At 37.2% G+C, this 16305-nt stretch overlaps 1 protein-coding gene across 3 annotated transcripts in view; it reads right to left on the minus strand.

Moving 5' to 3' along the window:
• Positions 1 to 16305, minus strand: part of LOC120542540 (circularly permutated Ras protein 1-like) — a 270320-nt gene that overhangs the window by 207607 nt on the left and 46408 nt on the right. Inside the window, exons 1-2 of one of the 3 annotated variants that reach the window (XM_039775069.1) lie at positions 1080 to 1097; positions 771 to 873 (exon numbers count right to left, since the gene is read on the minus strand). In XM_039775069.1, coding sequence (XP_039631003.1) covers positions 771 to 849 — 79 coding nt within the window. In that variant the 5' untranslated portion in view covers positions 850 to 873; positions 1080 to 1097. The other 2 variants (XM_039775068.1, XM_039775070.1) reach the window with 2 other exon arrangements.

The following is a 16305-nucleotide window of genomic DNA, read 5'->3' on the forward strand; positions in this document are numbered from 1 at the left end:
AGGATTGGTAATAGGATTTCAGCCACCATTATCACAAACACAGGCACCCCACAGGGATGTGTCCTCAGCCCCATACTCTACACCCTGTTCACCCACGACTGTGTCACCTCCCACAAAGATAACATCATCCTAAAGTGCGCAGATGACACCGCAGTGATTGGACGCATCACTGGTGGGGATGAGGCAGCCTACAGGAGGGAGGTGGAAAGTCTGGCATCATGGTGTGAGGACAACAACCTCACCCTCAACACAGACGAGGAAGGAGACGAGATCTCACTGACCACTGTTCATCCGAGGGATTGAAGTTTAGAGGGTGAGCAGCATTAAATACCTAGGCATCTACATCAGTGAGGACCTCACTTGGACATTTAACACCACACAGCTGGTCAAGAGGGCTCAACAGTGCCTGTACTTTCTGAGGAGGCTGAGGAAGTTTGGTATGGCGACGTACAAGGAAATGTTTTCCTTACTGTTCACATGACAATAAACTTTGAACTTGAACTTGGAGCTCTGTAAAAGCCCAACATGCGTCTGTTTTTTGCCCTTGGTGGCAACAGATACTGTATGTTACTAGTTTTATACTATTCATTCTTGACACACAAGTAATAATTGAGACAAAAGTAGAGGCTTGGAAAGTACACCACTAGCAATGTATCTTAACTGTGGCATTCCATACTTGGATTTCCAAGTGAAAAAAACATACATAGTTCAGCCAAACTTTTCCCAGCAAGTGAAAAACAGGTAGAAAGAAAAATATCAGTTTAACTCACCACTGTTTACGTTGTCATAGCCAGAGCACCAAGTTGATTTCAAAGGAGGCAGAAATATGAAGTCACTAGCAAACTCCATCTATCCAGTTGTTGGTTAAGAAAGCTTCAAAGAGAAAAGTATTTAAATAAGGTAGAGTCTGGACCTTGTGATTTAAAAAAAAGACTGCTTCTGTTTCTTTTCCACCAATATATCTTCCTGCAAATCGTTGACTTTTTTAGGCTATCTTTACTTGGGTTAATTGGCACATTTGCTGTAAATGCAACTGTTTTACTTATTTTGTTTTACTATGTGTTTAACTCTGACTGTACCTGCTATGGAAACTGGTCAGACCTGTGAGGCCACTATATCAAATAACATATGTCCTCTTAAGTAGAAAGCTCACTTCCTTGCTATTGAATTACAGAAGTCTTAGTCACTTCCTACCCAACACACCCAAGTGTATGAGGGCATAATTGAAAAGGGTGGATTGCCTATACCTGTAAAAATAACCAAACAATCTGCCACCATTCATCCATTTTTCAAACCATACTTATTCCATCACATGCATCATAAAGACAGTGTATGTTCTTTCTTTCCTGATACTGAACGCAAAGTAGGAACCAATACCACTGTGTCACAGGTCACATTCATGTCCACAACTAAAATTAAGATTCCTGAACATATTTGGGATGTTTGTCCCCTTCAGAATCAATAAAAGAAATTATCAAAACTGTGTTTTTTTTCGTTCTTTTGGTGTAGTGATAGGCAGAAATTTGTCTTAGGGATTTATCTCTTAAATGGGTCTAAACATAGAAGGGATTTTTACTAAAGGGCTACACATCAACAACCAAATAATAAGGCAAAATCAACTCAAAGTCAATAAAAAGGCAATGTCTAAAATCTGAATTATGTTTTAAAATAAATTGCTTCAAATTAATTTTCTCTCATCATACATCAAGTTTCCATCCAGTTTTTTGCGACGTTTTGTTATCGACAAGCAGAATATACGCAAAAAAAATGTGCGAAATTTGCTGTCTCCAGCCTATTTCCATCCAACTGCCTTTTTATCGATAAAATGGTGTGTGTGACGACGTCATCCCCTCCAAAATGAACTGTCGCATAAGTTTTGTTGTATCGCGAAAAAAAATGTGCCCTTGAGCCGTTTCCATACATAATTTTGTGTATGTCGCAAATTATATACCTTTTGTTTTCCACGTTACACCCCCTCCACTAAACAAAGAAACAAAGAAATGGAGAGATTATTCAGACAGTTTTTTGAAATTTGCCAGCTTACTGTTATTTCAGTTTCACAAATAATTGTAATTGTACATAATATCCGAAGACGACAGCAGAATGAAGCAGTTGCTTGTCTGATAGCCCTAGAGCTCGAAGAAAGTACACCAGTGCGACGAAACCCACAGGTATGGGAGAGACGACGGAATAAGACCTTCTGGGAGGAGGTGGTGGGGAGACACTTCACAGAAAATCTCTGGCTGCAACATTTTTGAATGACACGGCCGATGTTTGAGATTTTGTGTGGATTCATCAGTCCTGATGTTGCGCCCATCACAGGTTGTCACCGACCACCGGTTCCAACCCAAAAGCGGATTGCCATCGCCCTTTACAAGCTGGCAACCTGCACCGAGTATAGAGTAGTTGGAGAAACTTTCGGGGTTAGTAAAACTACCGTCCATCGATGTGTATATGCTGTGTGCACCGCTATTAAAGAAAAATTAATGCGGCGTTATATCAGACTTCCGACTGTAGCGGAGGCCAATGAAATTGCAAACCACAATTCCTTGGTGCATCTTGTGCCACAGATTTATGGTGCGCTAGATGGCACGCATATACCTATTCTTCCCCCGACGGAAGGCTACCGCGATTAAATTAATCGCAAAGGGTGGCCATCGATTGTTCTCCAGGCCCTTGTTGATGACAGGTGCATGAAACGAGACATTTGCGTTGGCACTCCTGGAAGTGCCCATGATGCAGCTGTGTTTGCAGCATCGGATCTGTACAGGTGAGCCTACCTTTCAACACCCCTTCTCAGTGCGATAACAACTGAATTAGTACTGTAACCTGCTTCCCATAAGGTTTTTAATTAAAACTGAAATTTGAATTAATACAAAATAACGACATTTAATAAAAAAAAACTAAAGTTAATATTAATGAGAGAATTTCTCATATATGCTAAAACATCTGCCATTTAATAATAACAAAAAAATGTTTAGATAATGAAACACACGGTTTGTTAAATATTTTGACTGGCACAGTAAATTACCTTTGCGGTTTTTGTATTATTTAGACATCCTGAGAGACACCCCCAGGCTACAGTTGATGTGGAGGGAGTTCTGGTACCCCTTTTAGTAGCAGGAGACCCAGCCTATCCGCTACTGCATTGGCTCATCGCGAGAAATAACAAGTCTCTTCATCAGACCATGCGAACCGCTCCGCCATTCTCGTTTTGATTGCACGTGATGAAAACGTATCATGTGACACATTTATTTGCATTAAAGCCCTTTTTTTCCCAACAAAAAGTGTTTCCAATGTAGTTTTTGCGACATCTGAAGTATCGATATAGAATTTATGCGCTAAAGTTAAACGGAAAAATATTATGTTGACATGTACAACATTTTATCGATAATTAGCATTTCCATCAGGTAAAATTTAAAACGCTAAATATTTTTTCACAAAAATTCCTTGGGTGGAAACCTTGTTACTGAGTCTATCCTTAATTGTTACAAAGTGTAGATACAGTAATTACTAACATGGCATGTGAAGAAGTAGGTTAGCTCCATGCTTCCACTTCTGTTGTGGGAGCCTCTTGAACCAGACACCATCGATAACATAACTGGATGAGCCAGGCAGATGAGGACACACACACACAGCACATTTTGGGGGTGTGCAAAGGTGCTCATACTTTTATTAAAACCATCAAAAACCAACAAGACAATGTCCAAAGTGCAGTGCAAAATCCATTTTTCCATATTTAAAATACACCAGCGAGCAGCAAACCTTTTACAATATACACCTCCTCCCCCACCAGCCCTTAAGCCATTAGTTGCATGGGAAAGCTCTATGCCTCAACCAACCCAGTGCAACTAGCGGCACAGGTCCACAGCGTGGACTCTTGAACCCAACATCATCAGTAACATAAGCGGATGAGCCAGGCAGATGAGGAAATACACATACAATACATTGAAAGGGGTAGATGCAAAGGTGCTCAGTGCTTTTATTTTAAAACTAAAGCAAATAAACAAAACAGTGTCTTAAGTACAGTGCAAAATATATAATAAATAAATAATCAAATAAAATGAAGTGTTCATAGAGGAGGTTAAAACAAATAAATAGAAGATCCATACAAAATGAAGTTAAAAACACAGGCAAGAAACTGTCCCTAAAAGAAAGAGCCCTGGTGCCCCCTTATAACTGACATCTCCTCAACTTGACATTGCAGACCTTGCAGTCCGTGGAGAAGTCCATCAGCAAATGCAGACAGCCTTTTGTTCTGGCCTGGGTCCCCAGCACCAATTCCACACCATTCCATGGGGAGCTACCAAGTCTTGCTCTATTCTGCACCCACCGCTGCTGAATGGCTCCACCCAGCAAAAGCGTGCTGTCCTCCTACCACTACCAACTCAATGGCTCTTCCCAGTGAGAGCACAATCCTGACCGTGATGGCACAACCTGTTGGCCCCCACCTCATTACTGGCCACACTCGTTCCTCCCTTGGGCTCCATTACTGTCCTGCTTCCTTTCACCATTCACCAGCTCTCACTCTCTTTCTTACTTGCTTGATCACTCGCTGTTATCATGAGTCACCTGCTTAAATATAACCCAGCCAAAACAAGGATCAATGTGACATCACCCATGTACATGCATAAGCCGCAACCCTATTGTCATATTACATCACACCAACCAATTTCTAAATGACAGCACTTGTTGATGCCCTAACTAGATGACTAGGCACAAAGAAAAGCACAAATTAATAAAACTAAAATAAAAAATCTAACATTTACTTTTAATCCCTGACAGTATATAGGAGGAGGCCATAGGAAAGTCCACACAGACACAAAGGAGTAAGAAACAATAGCATTATTCTATACTGAATAATGGGATATTAACCTAGTTACCACTAAATATTGCCTTTTATAGACATACCTCAGGTTTATTGTAAGCCTCATTTTTTTGCAAAAATGTTGTTTCACTTTCCAAGAGGGACTATATAAATTAAATTTCCTTAAAAAAAGTGTTTTAAAGGATATGTTTGGTATTTTTCAAGTTGAAACTATTTGTTTACATAGCATATCTATTTGCCACATGATATTGTGGTCTGAAATGAAGTATTTTTATAGATTTTATATAGTACCTAGCCTGCACTTATGTTTTAAAATGAAAGTCATGGGGCTAGAGTCCAAATATAAAAACATCTCCCATAAAACTTAGTGAATACTTTCATTTTAAAAGCCATGAGCGTTACCAGGAATGGATCTCTGTTTTGAGATTGAACACACATTGTAAACAGTAGTATATCCACATCATTCCAGGAAGAAAAAAAAAATATACTTTTTTTTGAGATTCAGACATTTTTAAAGAATACTAGCTGTGTACTTCCCCTCACTGATCACCAACCTCTGCAACAAGCTTTCAGCCCAAGATGCATGGCTTCACTTAAAAGTCACCTCCAACCAATGTTATTAACTGCACATCTCAGATAAGATGATTTAAGGGCATACTGACTGCTCTGCTGCTATATCAGACACTTGGCACACTTTTGTGCAGAGCATCATTTATTAAAAGTTATGGAAAAATATAACCATTGAAGAAACAGAATGGCAAAGACAAACATAGGACAATATGCATCCTGAAGCTACTGAAATTTGGTAAATTTAAGGTTTTGGAAAATTTCACAGATTAATACCGTTTGGACATTCATTTTTTAATATATAAAACATACTTCACTTTAAAACACAGTTTTATGTGGTGTGAAATAAACAACTGGGGCAGCCACCCATATAGTTTCCCTGGCTGCAAAAGGCTTTGAGTTGAGTACAATGTGTACAGGTTCGCGTCCAAAGTAGAACTGTTTAAATATGAAGGATGAGGGGCTTTTATAGTCAGTTCCCAGGAAGTGATGTCCTCAGGGCTGGAAGACACCAAGATGATTTGGTACCCGATTCAGGGGGAACCCATGTACCCCAAGACTGGAAGGACTTTTTGAATACTAAACTTTTAATGAAATCATTATTTTATTGACTGTTTTCCTGTAATGTTAAAAATTATAATTCTTTTTTTTCCTTTTCTAAAAGGTGGGCTTAGATATTCTTTAACATGGGGTTTTAGTAGCATTTTTGTGTGGGTGCATAGGGCCATGCCCATGGATTCAAAAAGAGAAACAAACGGATCCCAACAAATGATAAAACACTCTCAGATGTATAGATGGGTCTGTGGGAATAAAAAACGCCTGTGATTTAGACTAAATTCTCAGGCCCCATTCAATTCAGGCATGAGTGTCAAAGCAGAAAAAAGTACAGTAAGTTTTCTTTCTTAAAAACAATAGGCCCAACATCGTAAATTAGAAAGAAGAATTTATATTGTTGAAAAGAACATCCTTCCCAAGCTTCTATATATCCCTTTCAGAGCATCCTTGTATATATTATTACAGTACATCTTTTCTAAAGGATAAGTGCTGCATTTTTCAAATTAAAGATATTTTTTCACAATCAGTGTCATATACCAGTATTCTAAAGTAAAGCAATTTTTTTATCATTTTCAAATATATCTAGTATGTTCTTTTTTTTTAAATGAAGCTGGTGCGTCCGGAGTCTAAACATGACAACAAATTCCTGAAAACATACTGCATATATGCATTTTTTAAGCCAAAATTGTTGTTGGGTATTGATCTGCATCTTGGGATTGCACACATGCTGGAAAACAGCATATTAGTATTGTTTCATGTATTTTAAAAACAGCCTATTTGTTCATTTGTCCTTGCTGATTCAAGCACTGATATTGACATTATTGTATGTTGATGCCCAGATGAGTGTTTTCCCAGTCTTTTTCTGATTAATAAATAATAATAGCAACAAATAATATAAAATATAGAATATATTATTAAATAATTTACAAAAAAAAGAAATACATACATTTTCTTTAATGAATTACAATAGGAGCATTACTTTGGATAATGGATAGTCTTTCCAGGTACTTTAATAATATTGTTTAGTTTTAGTTTTTCATTTCATTCCATCCATCCATTATCCAACCCGCTTTATCCTAACTACAGGGTCACAGGGTTCTGTTGGAGCCAATCCCAGCCAACACAGGGCGCAAGGCAGGAAACAAACCCAGGGCAGGGCGCCAGCCCACCGCAGGCTGGAAAGACTCCATTCATCCATCCATCCATTATCCAAACTGCTATATCCTAACCACAGGGTCACGGAGGGCTGGAAAGACTAACTGAAATAAAATAATAATTTACTAAAATATTTTTAGCTTTTGTTTTTCAATTAATATTCTTGCCATTAGTCTTTAACCCTTGTAAATTTTAACTTTAAAACAGAAAGTCATCCACCACGACCCGCCTGCACATATTCATCCATTTAACGGCACCTGGTAATGGAGGGTGAGTGTTCACACAGCATTTGCGGTGACAGAGCAAGCTGAATGCGGGTGTGTAAAGCGTGTGAAATAGAAAGCAATTTACATGCTGCCTTTCTTTGCACTTGTTGTATATCAAGATGTAATTCATGAAAACATTCAACCTCGATATTTTGATGAATCTTACTGTTATAGACCTCCCAGACTCCAAAAATACGTTTTTTTGGAATTGTGTGTGTGCACGTGTGTCTGTGTGTGTGTAAACACGATAACTCAAAAATGCAACTAAATAGATGAATGAAATTTGGCATGTGGTTGTTACACCACAATTGTAGATGTATATTTGGGCCTACTTTACCTGAACACATAGTCGATTTTTTTTTTTTATTCATGCAGCTGCAGAGTCCGATTTATTCAACTTTACTTTTATAATAATTGTTCAATATATTATATATATTTGATTTGATTTGTTGTTAATAGTTCCTTAACATACACAATATAAAAATATAATCATTGTCTTGCGGTTTACACCTCAAATATCTATCCCCATATCCGAGTATACAAGAAAGTCTAGGGGAGACCACACCCGGTTTTTGAAAATAAAACAGCAGTGATCGAGAGATTGACTATGACATCATACAAGATCAGCATATTGTTGCTGACCAATCACATTTGCTTTTAAAACATTGTATAACAACGAAGCAATACAAACAGGTAGGTAGGTGAAGAGAGTCTGCCAAGTGATGAAAAACTTAACATACTAATGGGTTTTTGTATTTATTCTATATTTATTAATTTATCTTTTTTAGTTCATATTCACAACTTAAAATACCTGATACTGTGAAAGTAATCCATTAGCAGAATTATATTTTAAAATAGTTGTGTCCCTTTTTTCAACATTTTTCTCTCTCTCTCAAAATAGATAGTTGAAATATCATATTCTTTTTGTTCTTAACATCAACCTTATCATACATATTGCATACCAGGGATTTTTCCTGCCTTACATCCAAACCTGCTGCAGTAGGCTCCAGGTTTCCTACGATCCTGCTCCGGATAAACAGGTTTAGATAATGTATATATTTTTCTTAATCTCAGATGCTGTCTCTGCCATTTTTACTCCTATTACCTGCTCTTGCTTTACTCATTATGGGGTTACTGTCCTTTATGTTGGGCTATTCAAGTCTCACTGCCCCTAACCTTGACACTACATGCTTTTTTTCTTTGTTTCCCTCAATACAGCTAGGTGGGGTCTGCACACTGATTCAAGTCTAAGAGCCCTGTTCTTCCTAAGCCCCCGTGATTTTCAGGAGAAAATATTTAAAAAATTATAAAATTGTTGATATTCAGTATCTAGTTTTGATTATGCTTGTTTTTTTATCAGACAAAAACAAAACCAGATAGTAAACCATGTAGTGCAGTAAGCTTCCACTAACATTAACCTCGTATCCAAATCTGTTAAGTGTACAGTTCTGTTTGATTGTGACACAACAATAAACTCAGTAGGAGCTCCATGCCATAATTACTAAAACTAAAACTGAAACTAATAGATATAAAAAAAATGTTTTTGTGAATTAAATACTAAACTAAAACTAATAATACACGATGAAGGAAAACTAAAACTAAACTGAATTTCTAAGTAAGGTCAGAAAAAATATAGAAATAAAAACTAATATAAAAAGGCAAAAACTATAACAACCTTGAGGTGGCCTGTAATAAATATTTAAAAAATAATACTGTGAGCTGTGAAGAGGAGATAAGAGCAAATACTAATGCCAGAGACAGTCTTAAAGGAAAAAAGAAGAACAACAACATCTAATTATGTAGCACATGTGGCTCAAAGTGCTTGTCAAAGGAACAGTTATGAGCAAAGAAAAAAAAATTAATAAACAACACATAAAAATATAAATGTACTCATTTGGCTGACATCTTTATCCAAGGCAATTTACAACATTTATAATAAAATTGGTTACATTTCTTTCGGAGGACATGTAGATCAAGCGATATGTTCATGCTCACACAGTGTCAGTATCAGGATTTGATGTCCAACAACTTACTCACTACACCACACTGCCTACCTTAAACGTAAATAAATAACTTACTATGATCGATATTTAATTAATAGGGACAGAGTTTTTGGAGTAAGTTCAGTGATAATGTCAGATGGCCCAGGAGGACAGAAAAAAATTTCCAGTCAAGGTGGAGAAAAAAACAAAATCTATAGCGGTTCCAAGGCCAAAAGACCTTCCAGCCTTAACTGGGCATTCTACATAACATAAATGTTCACAAGTAGTTCCTTATTGTTTTTGGCTACATCTCAGAGAATGAGACACACTGAGTCTTGTGGGAAGTTGGGGTACCTGCTTTCATTCAAACATTACAGATGGCTGCACCGTGCTTTGATTTAGGTAGTGGTGGTGCAGAATGCCATCACAGAAAAAACAGAAAAGAAAACAGAGAAAGGTAAAGAGTAATAAGCATTACAAATTAATTGAAGAGTATGTTCATTTTATACATATCTGGTTTATTAAGAGCAGAACTAAATGTAGCTATGAAAAAACAACATTAAAAAAGTAGATTTTTAGGAATTTTTTTACATGATCCACAGTATTAGCCTGGCATATCTCAGTTGGTAAAGTATTCCAGATCTTTAGTGCATACCAGCAAAAGGCTGTCTTATCACCTGGAATGATAACTTGGAGTGTAGAGGGACAGGCATTCCAAAATACAGGCTGGAACAAGATTATTTAATTAATAGTTTTTAAAGACAATTCTAAAGGACACAGGTAACCAATGTAATGAATAGTGAGATATGCTCAGATTTTCTTTCCCAGTTAAGGTTTTTGCTACTGCATTTGGAACTTACTGAAAACAACTGATGTCTTTCTTAGGTAGGAACACAATATAATAATCTCTCTGAATAATAACATAAGTGAATTAATTTTTTAGGATCTTGCAATGTTATAAAGGGTCTAACATTTGCAATGGTCCTTAGATAGAAAAATGCATTCCTGGTAATGTGGTTAATATGTGATTTAAAGTTTAGATCCGAGTCCATAATTAAACCTAAATTCTTTAATTCTGCCTTATTATTAATGCTAAGGTATCACGTTTATTTCTAATACCATCATAAATACCATTTTTACCAATGACTAAGATTCAGTTTTTTGCTTATTTACCTTGAGAAAATTACTACTCATTCATTTAGAAACACAACACAGACACTGGATTATACAGCCTAGAGAGTCAGGGTCATCAAGTACTATAAATAAGTATAGCTGCATGATGCCAACATAACTCTGGTTGTTCACCTTGTGTTTCAGTATAATCAGGTCTAACAAAAGCATGCAGATTGAAAATAACAATGGACCTAAAATAGAACCTTGAGGTACAACATATACAATATCATAGTTCCCTGAACCACAATCACCATATTTAACAAAAAAAAGTCTACTTCTTAAAAAAGGTTGAAACCAATTTAAGACACTGCCAGAGACCCACCCATTGACTAAGGTGATTTATCAGAATACTGTGTGGTCTATGGTATCAAAAGTTGCACTCAGGTTAAGTAGAACAAGAACAGATATGTGACCTCTATCAGTGTTAACCCATCATTAATCATTAATCATTATTGCAAACAGTGCAGTTACTGTACAGTGATTTGTTCTAAAACCTGACTAAAACTTATCAACAATAGAATTTAATCCCAAATTTTTTACATTTGAGAGGGTGGAAAAAGTTTAATCTATTTATATTGATGTCCATGTTTTTATTGCTTGCATATTTGCCGCCCAGTAATAAAACTGAAAAGATAGGTAGAGCCATGCCACCTTCCACCTTAGGTCTTTGTAGGGTCACCCTTTGGATATGTGGATGTTTTGAATTCCAAATAAATGAGGTCATGGTTGAATCTAACTTATTAAAAAATTTTGATAAAATATTGATGTATATTGGAATGTTTTCAAATAGGACAAGAAGCTTAGGAAGGATATTCATTGTGGCAATGTTAATTCTTCCAGCTAAAGTGAGATGAAGGGTAGACCAACTTTGAAAGTCTTACTTAATTTTTTCCATACAGACAGCAAAATTTTGTTGATAAAGAGCTTTATGTTTATTTGTGATGTTTACCCCTAGGCATTTAACTGATCTGCAATGATAAAAGGGAAGGAATCCAATCTAATATTGTGTGCTTGAGAATTCACTGGAAAGAGCACACATTTATTCAAATTAATTCTGAGACCAGAAATCTTTTGAAATTCTGTTAGTGCTGTTAGCACTGCAGGCACAGCATTTTGTGGATCTGATATGTAAAGTACCATATCATCTGCATATAGAGAAATTTTCTATTCAAGTCCTTCTCTAATAATCCCCTTTATCTGATAAGCATTTCGACAGTGAACTGCATGTGGCTTAATGGCGATTGCAAAAAGCAGTGGCAACAAGGGGCATCCTTGTCTAGTACCATGTTCTAGTTTGAAGTATTCTGAATAAATGTTGTTAATACAAACTGAAGCTTCTAGACTGGTATACAGTAGTTTGATCCATGAGTAAATGTTCGGGCCAGCCCAAATTTCTCCAATCTAGTGAAAAGGTAGTTCCATTCAACCACATAAAATGCTTTCTCTGCATCCAACAATAATAATATTTCCAGGGTGTTAAACTTTGTGGGTGAATATATTACATTAAACAGGTGTTGAAGATTGGAAGCTAAGTGTCTGCCTTTTAATAAATCCAGTCTGGTCTTGTGAAATGACAGAAGGAAGGACTTTCTCAATCCTTCTAGCTAGGACTTTGAAGAGTATCTAAACATCATTATTCAGAAGTGAAACTGGTCTATATGATGCACATTGAAATAAGTCCATATTTTGCAAAGGAAAGATGGTAAATAATTCTTGGTGAAAGGTTTAATGATAGAATTTTATTGTGTCTAGCTTCTGTAAATGTTGCTAATAAAAGGGAAGCTAGCTTAATTGAGAATTTTTTATAAAATGTGGCAGGGTAGCCATCAGAGCCTACTGCTCACTTTCTGAAGTGAGTTTATAGCATCTAGTAATTCTGATAGTGCCAGAGGTTTATCCAATTCCTCTGCACTGAGAGTATCTATTTGAGGTATAAGTAATGCATCCAGAAATGCATTAGTGTGTGTCTTGTCTATGACTAAACAGACAGGCCTTTTTTAATCTTTTTGCACCCGATGCTGTGGGCATTAGTTCCAAGTCTCTATGAGTAATGGTAGGACAGAAAATGGATGGATGGAAGACTGGGTGAATCACTAAAAAGGAAATCACACTGTAATATGAGTAAAATGTATTGAACACCAAGATTGTCTAATAATGGTGCACACAGTGTAATGTTTTGTAGTAATCAGGTGGGAATCCAGTGAATACATGTGACTATTAGGTTCTAGTGACCATATTATAATATAAGCTTTTGATAATATTTTGGCAAAGTGCCTATTCAAAAAGTAAGACTGTTTAGTCTCTGTCTTTCTGTTAATTGTCAGTAACTCTTTCATTACACCTACAGGGCACTCATAATAATCTAATGCAAAGTTGCCATTAGACAAACATAACAAGAACATGCAAATCTCACATACAGACCATGCTGGGAACTGAATTCATGACTCTGAAGCTGTAATGCTTCAGTGCTAACCCTTGTGCCAGCAGACTGTTCCAGTTTATCAAGTTTTATTTTATATAACACCATTCACAATTTACTCTATCTTTATGCAAAACAAAAATTAATCCAGCCTTCTTTTGCAAGTTTATCTTACTATAAAGTGTCCTTTAGAGTTCAATGTATAATGCTATCCAGTAGTGCGTCATCTGTTTACCTTTTGTGTCAGCTTAGTTCAATGATGTATTGAATTCCGACATCTCAGCAATGTGCTTTTTGGGTTATTTAATTAATCTAAAGTGGCCTATGTGATTTAGCATAGGTGTTTCCAGGAGAGTCCTGCAGTGGACTGGAGACAGACTAAGAGCTACTGACAAACTATTAAACAACAGGAGCTCAGTTGTACTGCCCACGAACTTCAGACAAATAACTCTGAATATGTCCAAGTCTCAGAATAATCCAAGTCTTCCACATGTTCGTCTGTTTGTATTGATGGTTACTTCCTTTTTCCATCCATCCATTCTACACCTGGTATTGGGTTGTGGTGAGCATGTGCTTACCATAAGAGCACTGGGCTCAAGTCCAGAACAATCCTTAGAAAAGACACTTGTCCATCACAGAATACACTCAAGTATAAAATGCTATTTAGAATAGCCTCTTAAAACAATATGCATACCTTTAGCATGTTGGAAAAAGCAGGAACACCTGTAGAAAGCCCACACTGTAATTGGAAGAACATCTACGTTATAAGGAAATGGAGCTTATATTCTTGGGAGTTATGAGACAACAGCACTGAGCACAGCCTCACTGTGCCACCTTAGCCTATTAGTTATTTTCTTTCTTGCTTGTAATGGCCCCTAGACTGTAGCTGCACAGCACATACAAGTTATTTGAAATGGTGCTGTGTGATTTATTAGCCAAGCTTTCTTCAGGGATTTACGCTGAAACATAAGAAAAATCATTGACAGGAACTGGCCATCAGAAATTCATTGGTTTCTTACTCATCAACTGATTCAGTGTTTAAAAGCCCCCAGTGTGCTACTATGCACCTCGTTATGTGGAGGGTGGCAGGGCCTTATAGATGTGCTGCTAACTCAATGAAAATGAAACATACAGATGTGTTATATATCAAAATAAACTGCAGAATCTACTCTACAATTCAGGGCCAATAAAAAATGTAGCATATTTGTCATAGCCAGGAACATTTTTCTAGATTCACTGCCTCTTCATCATTCATAGAATTATAGCAAGTTGAATATTTACAATAGCAATGCCAACTCTACACCCTTCCCAGAACCTCTAACAATGTAGCACAAAAAGCATACAAAACAAAAAACGTATTTGGTCTCACTATCCTATTTTTGAAAGAGAAAGGAAAGGGACATACACAATATAGTTCATACACTATCCCAAAAGAAACCACATTCAAATATCAAGCACAATTTAATTTTTTTTGGGTACAATAACTTGATTTTTTAATGTTTTCTTGCTGGACTAATTTTCTGTTCTGTTTCCTTTTGCACCTCTAGTCATGCCCATCACAGAGCCAGTGGAAACCATATAATATATTCATTCCCATGCCACAGGGGAAACAAAGCATCATTAGTAGGACCTGAAGAGTGCTCATTGCGGTGGCATAAGCAAAGTTGCATTGTTAGATGTTAGCATTTCTGTGTGATGACAAAACTTAAGACATCATAAATACCAATCTCGGATTCTTTTTGGGCAAGGCCTGAGTACTATTTTGATCAATGCTTACTTGTTAACTGTTGTAGAGAACACTGCTGTCTTCTAGCTTCTAAGTGCCAATTCTAGCATTATCATTTATAGGTCAGGTGCATAGTGTTGCTACAGGGCACCTTCTGCTACCAACTTGTGGGAAAGAAGACTTGTTTACTGATAGGCTGCAGGAATGCTGTAATATCCCTTTGCATCCTTGCCTCCTGGACACACATGAAGGTCTTCATTTCTATGCATACCTTAATAGAATTCTCTTCTGAGGTGAAAGATTCAAAATAGGAAATGAGCACTTACTTGCTGCACCCCTTTAAGAGAGAAGTTAGGGAGCACTACAGCTTTACATAAACTACTTTAAATATGATATCTGGTGAATCAGTTACTGGTGATGCCTTTTACCTTGTGTTCTGTGGATGTTTGTCTTCCTCACAGTCATAAGCCCATCCTCTCAATCCTACTTAAACCCCAATACACTGCAAAATACCTTGTTCTGGTATATTTTACCACTAAGGACATTCGTCTTTTGAATAAGTGGTCAGGCAACAAGAAATGTGTCTCATGGATTATGACCTTTGACTTTTAAAGACAAATATCTGTGTATTTTTTGGTGAAGTTTATATGCTGAAACTTGATGAATATGTCAGTCCCCATCCATCCATCTATCCATTATCCAACCCACTATATCCTAACTACAGGGCCACGGGGGTCTACTGGAGCCAATCCCAGCCAACACAGGGCGCAAGGCAGGAAACAAACCCCGGGTAAGGCGCTAGCCCACCACAGGGCACACACACATAGTCCCCATTCATTATTAATTACCATATACGCTACATGAAACCTGGGTATTTGAAAAGAGGACTTATAGTATGTAGAACATAAAGGTGTAAATGAAGCTAATTGTTAAGTCTTTATATATAATATGCTACCATGGCTGTTTGCTTGTCTGTCCAGGATTTGAAACCACCTGTAGCTTGCAAACCGTTTGGCCTATTGACCTGAAATTTGGTACATGTATACTATGTGACATCTACTATCCATTTTCAGGGTGATGATTGACCTCCAAAATTATTCCTCTTTTTGTTTTTATTTTATTTTATTGTAGAATTAACTCTCGGCAGCAGCCAGCAGGGCAGCCATACAGTGCATACGTACGGGCGCCATTCTCATTCCTACCACCTTCGCCGTCACTTCCCCTACCTCTTCATATCTTAAATCATTCTTGAGGCAGATAGAAGACTTAAGTGACTTTGTTTACAGATACTTCAGCAAAGTCTGAACAACTAGTTTGTCCAACAATGAGTCAGGTCATGTCAGGACAGGCTGGGGAGCATGCACTGGTACAACGCGTTACCGCACCCACCATACGACGAAAACAATTTGGGATCCTGGTTGGCAACCCCCCCAGGCAGATACTCGGAGGAGGAGGATTCTGTGAGCTGGATCACTCTCAAGGAATCACGCCACATGGCTGTAATGCCGTAACTGACGCTGTAAGCATAAGTTTAATATCTCACTGTGCTTTGTGCAAATATATCTTATAAATCATAAATCTGCTTTTTTCTGCTCACATGCACAGGGGTTCACCACATAGAACTGCTAATCAAG

This window comes from Polypterus senegalus, chromosome 13 (assembly GCF_016835505.1).
Source record: "Polypterus senegalus isolate Bchr_013 chromosome 13, ASM1683550v1, whole genome shotgun sequence".
Classification (NCBI taxonomy): Eukaryota; Metazoa; Chordata; class Cladistia; order Polypteriformes; family Polypteridae; genus Polypterus; species Polypterus senegalus.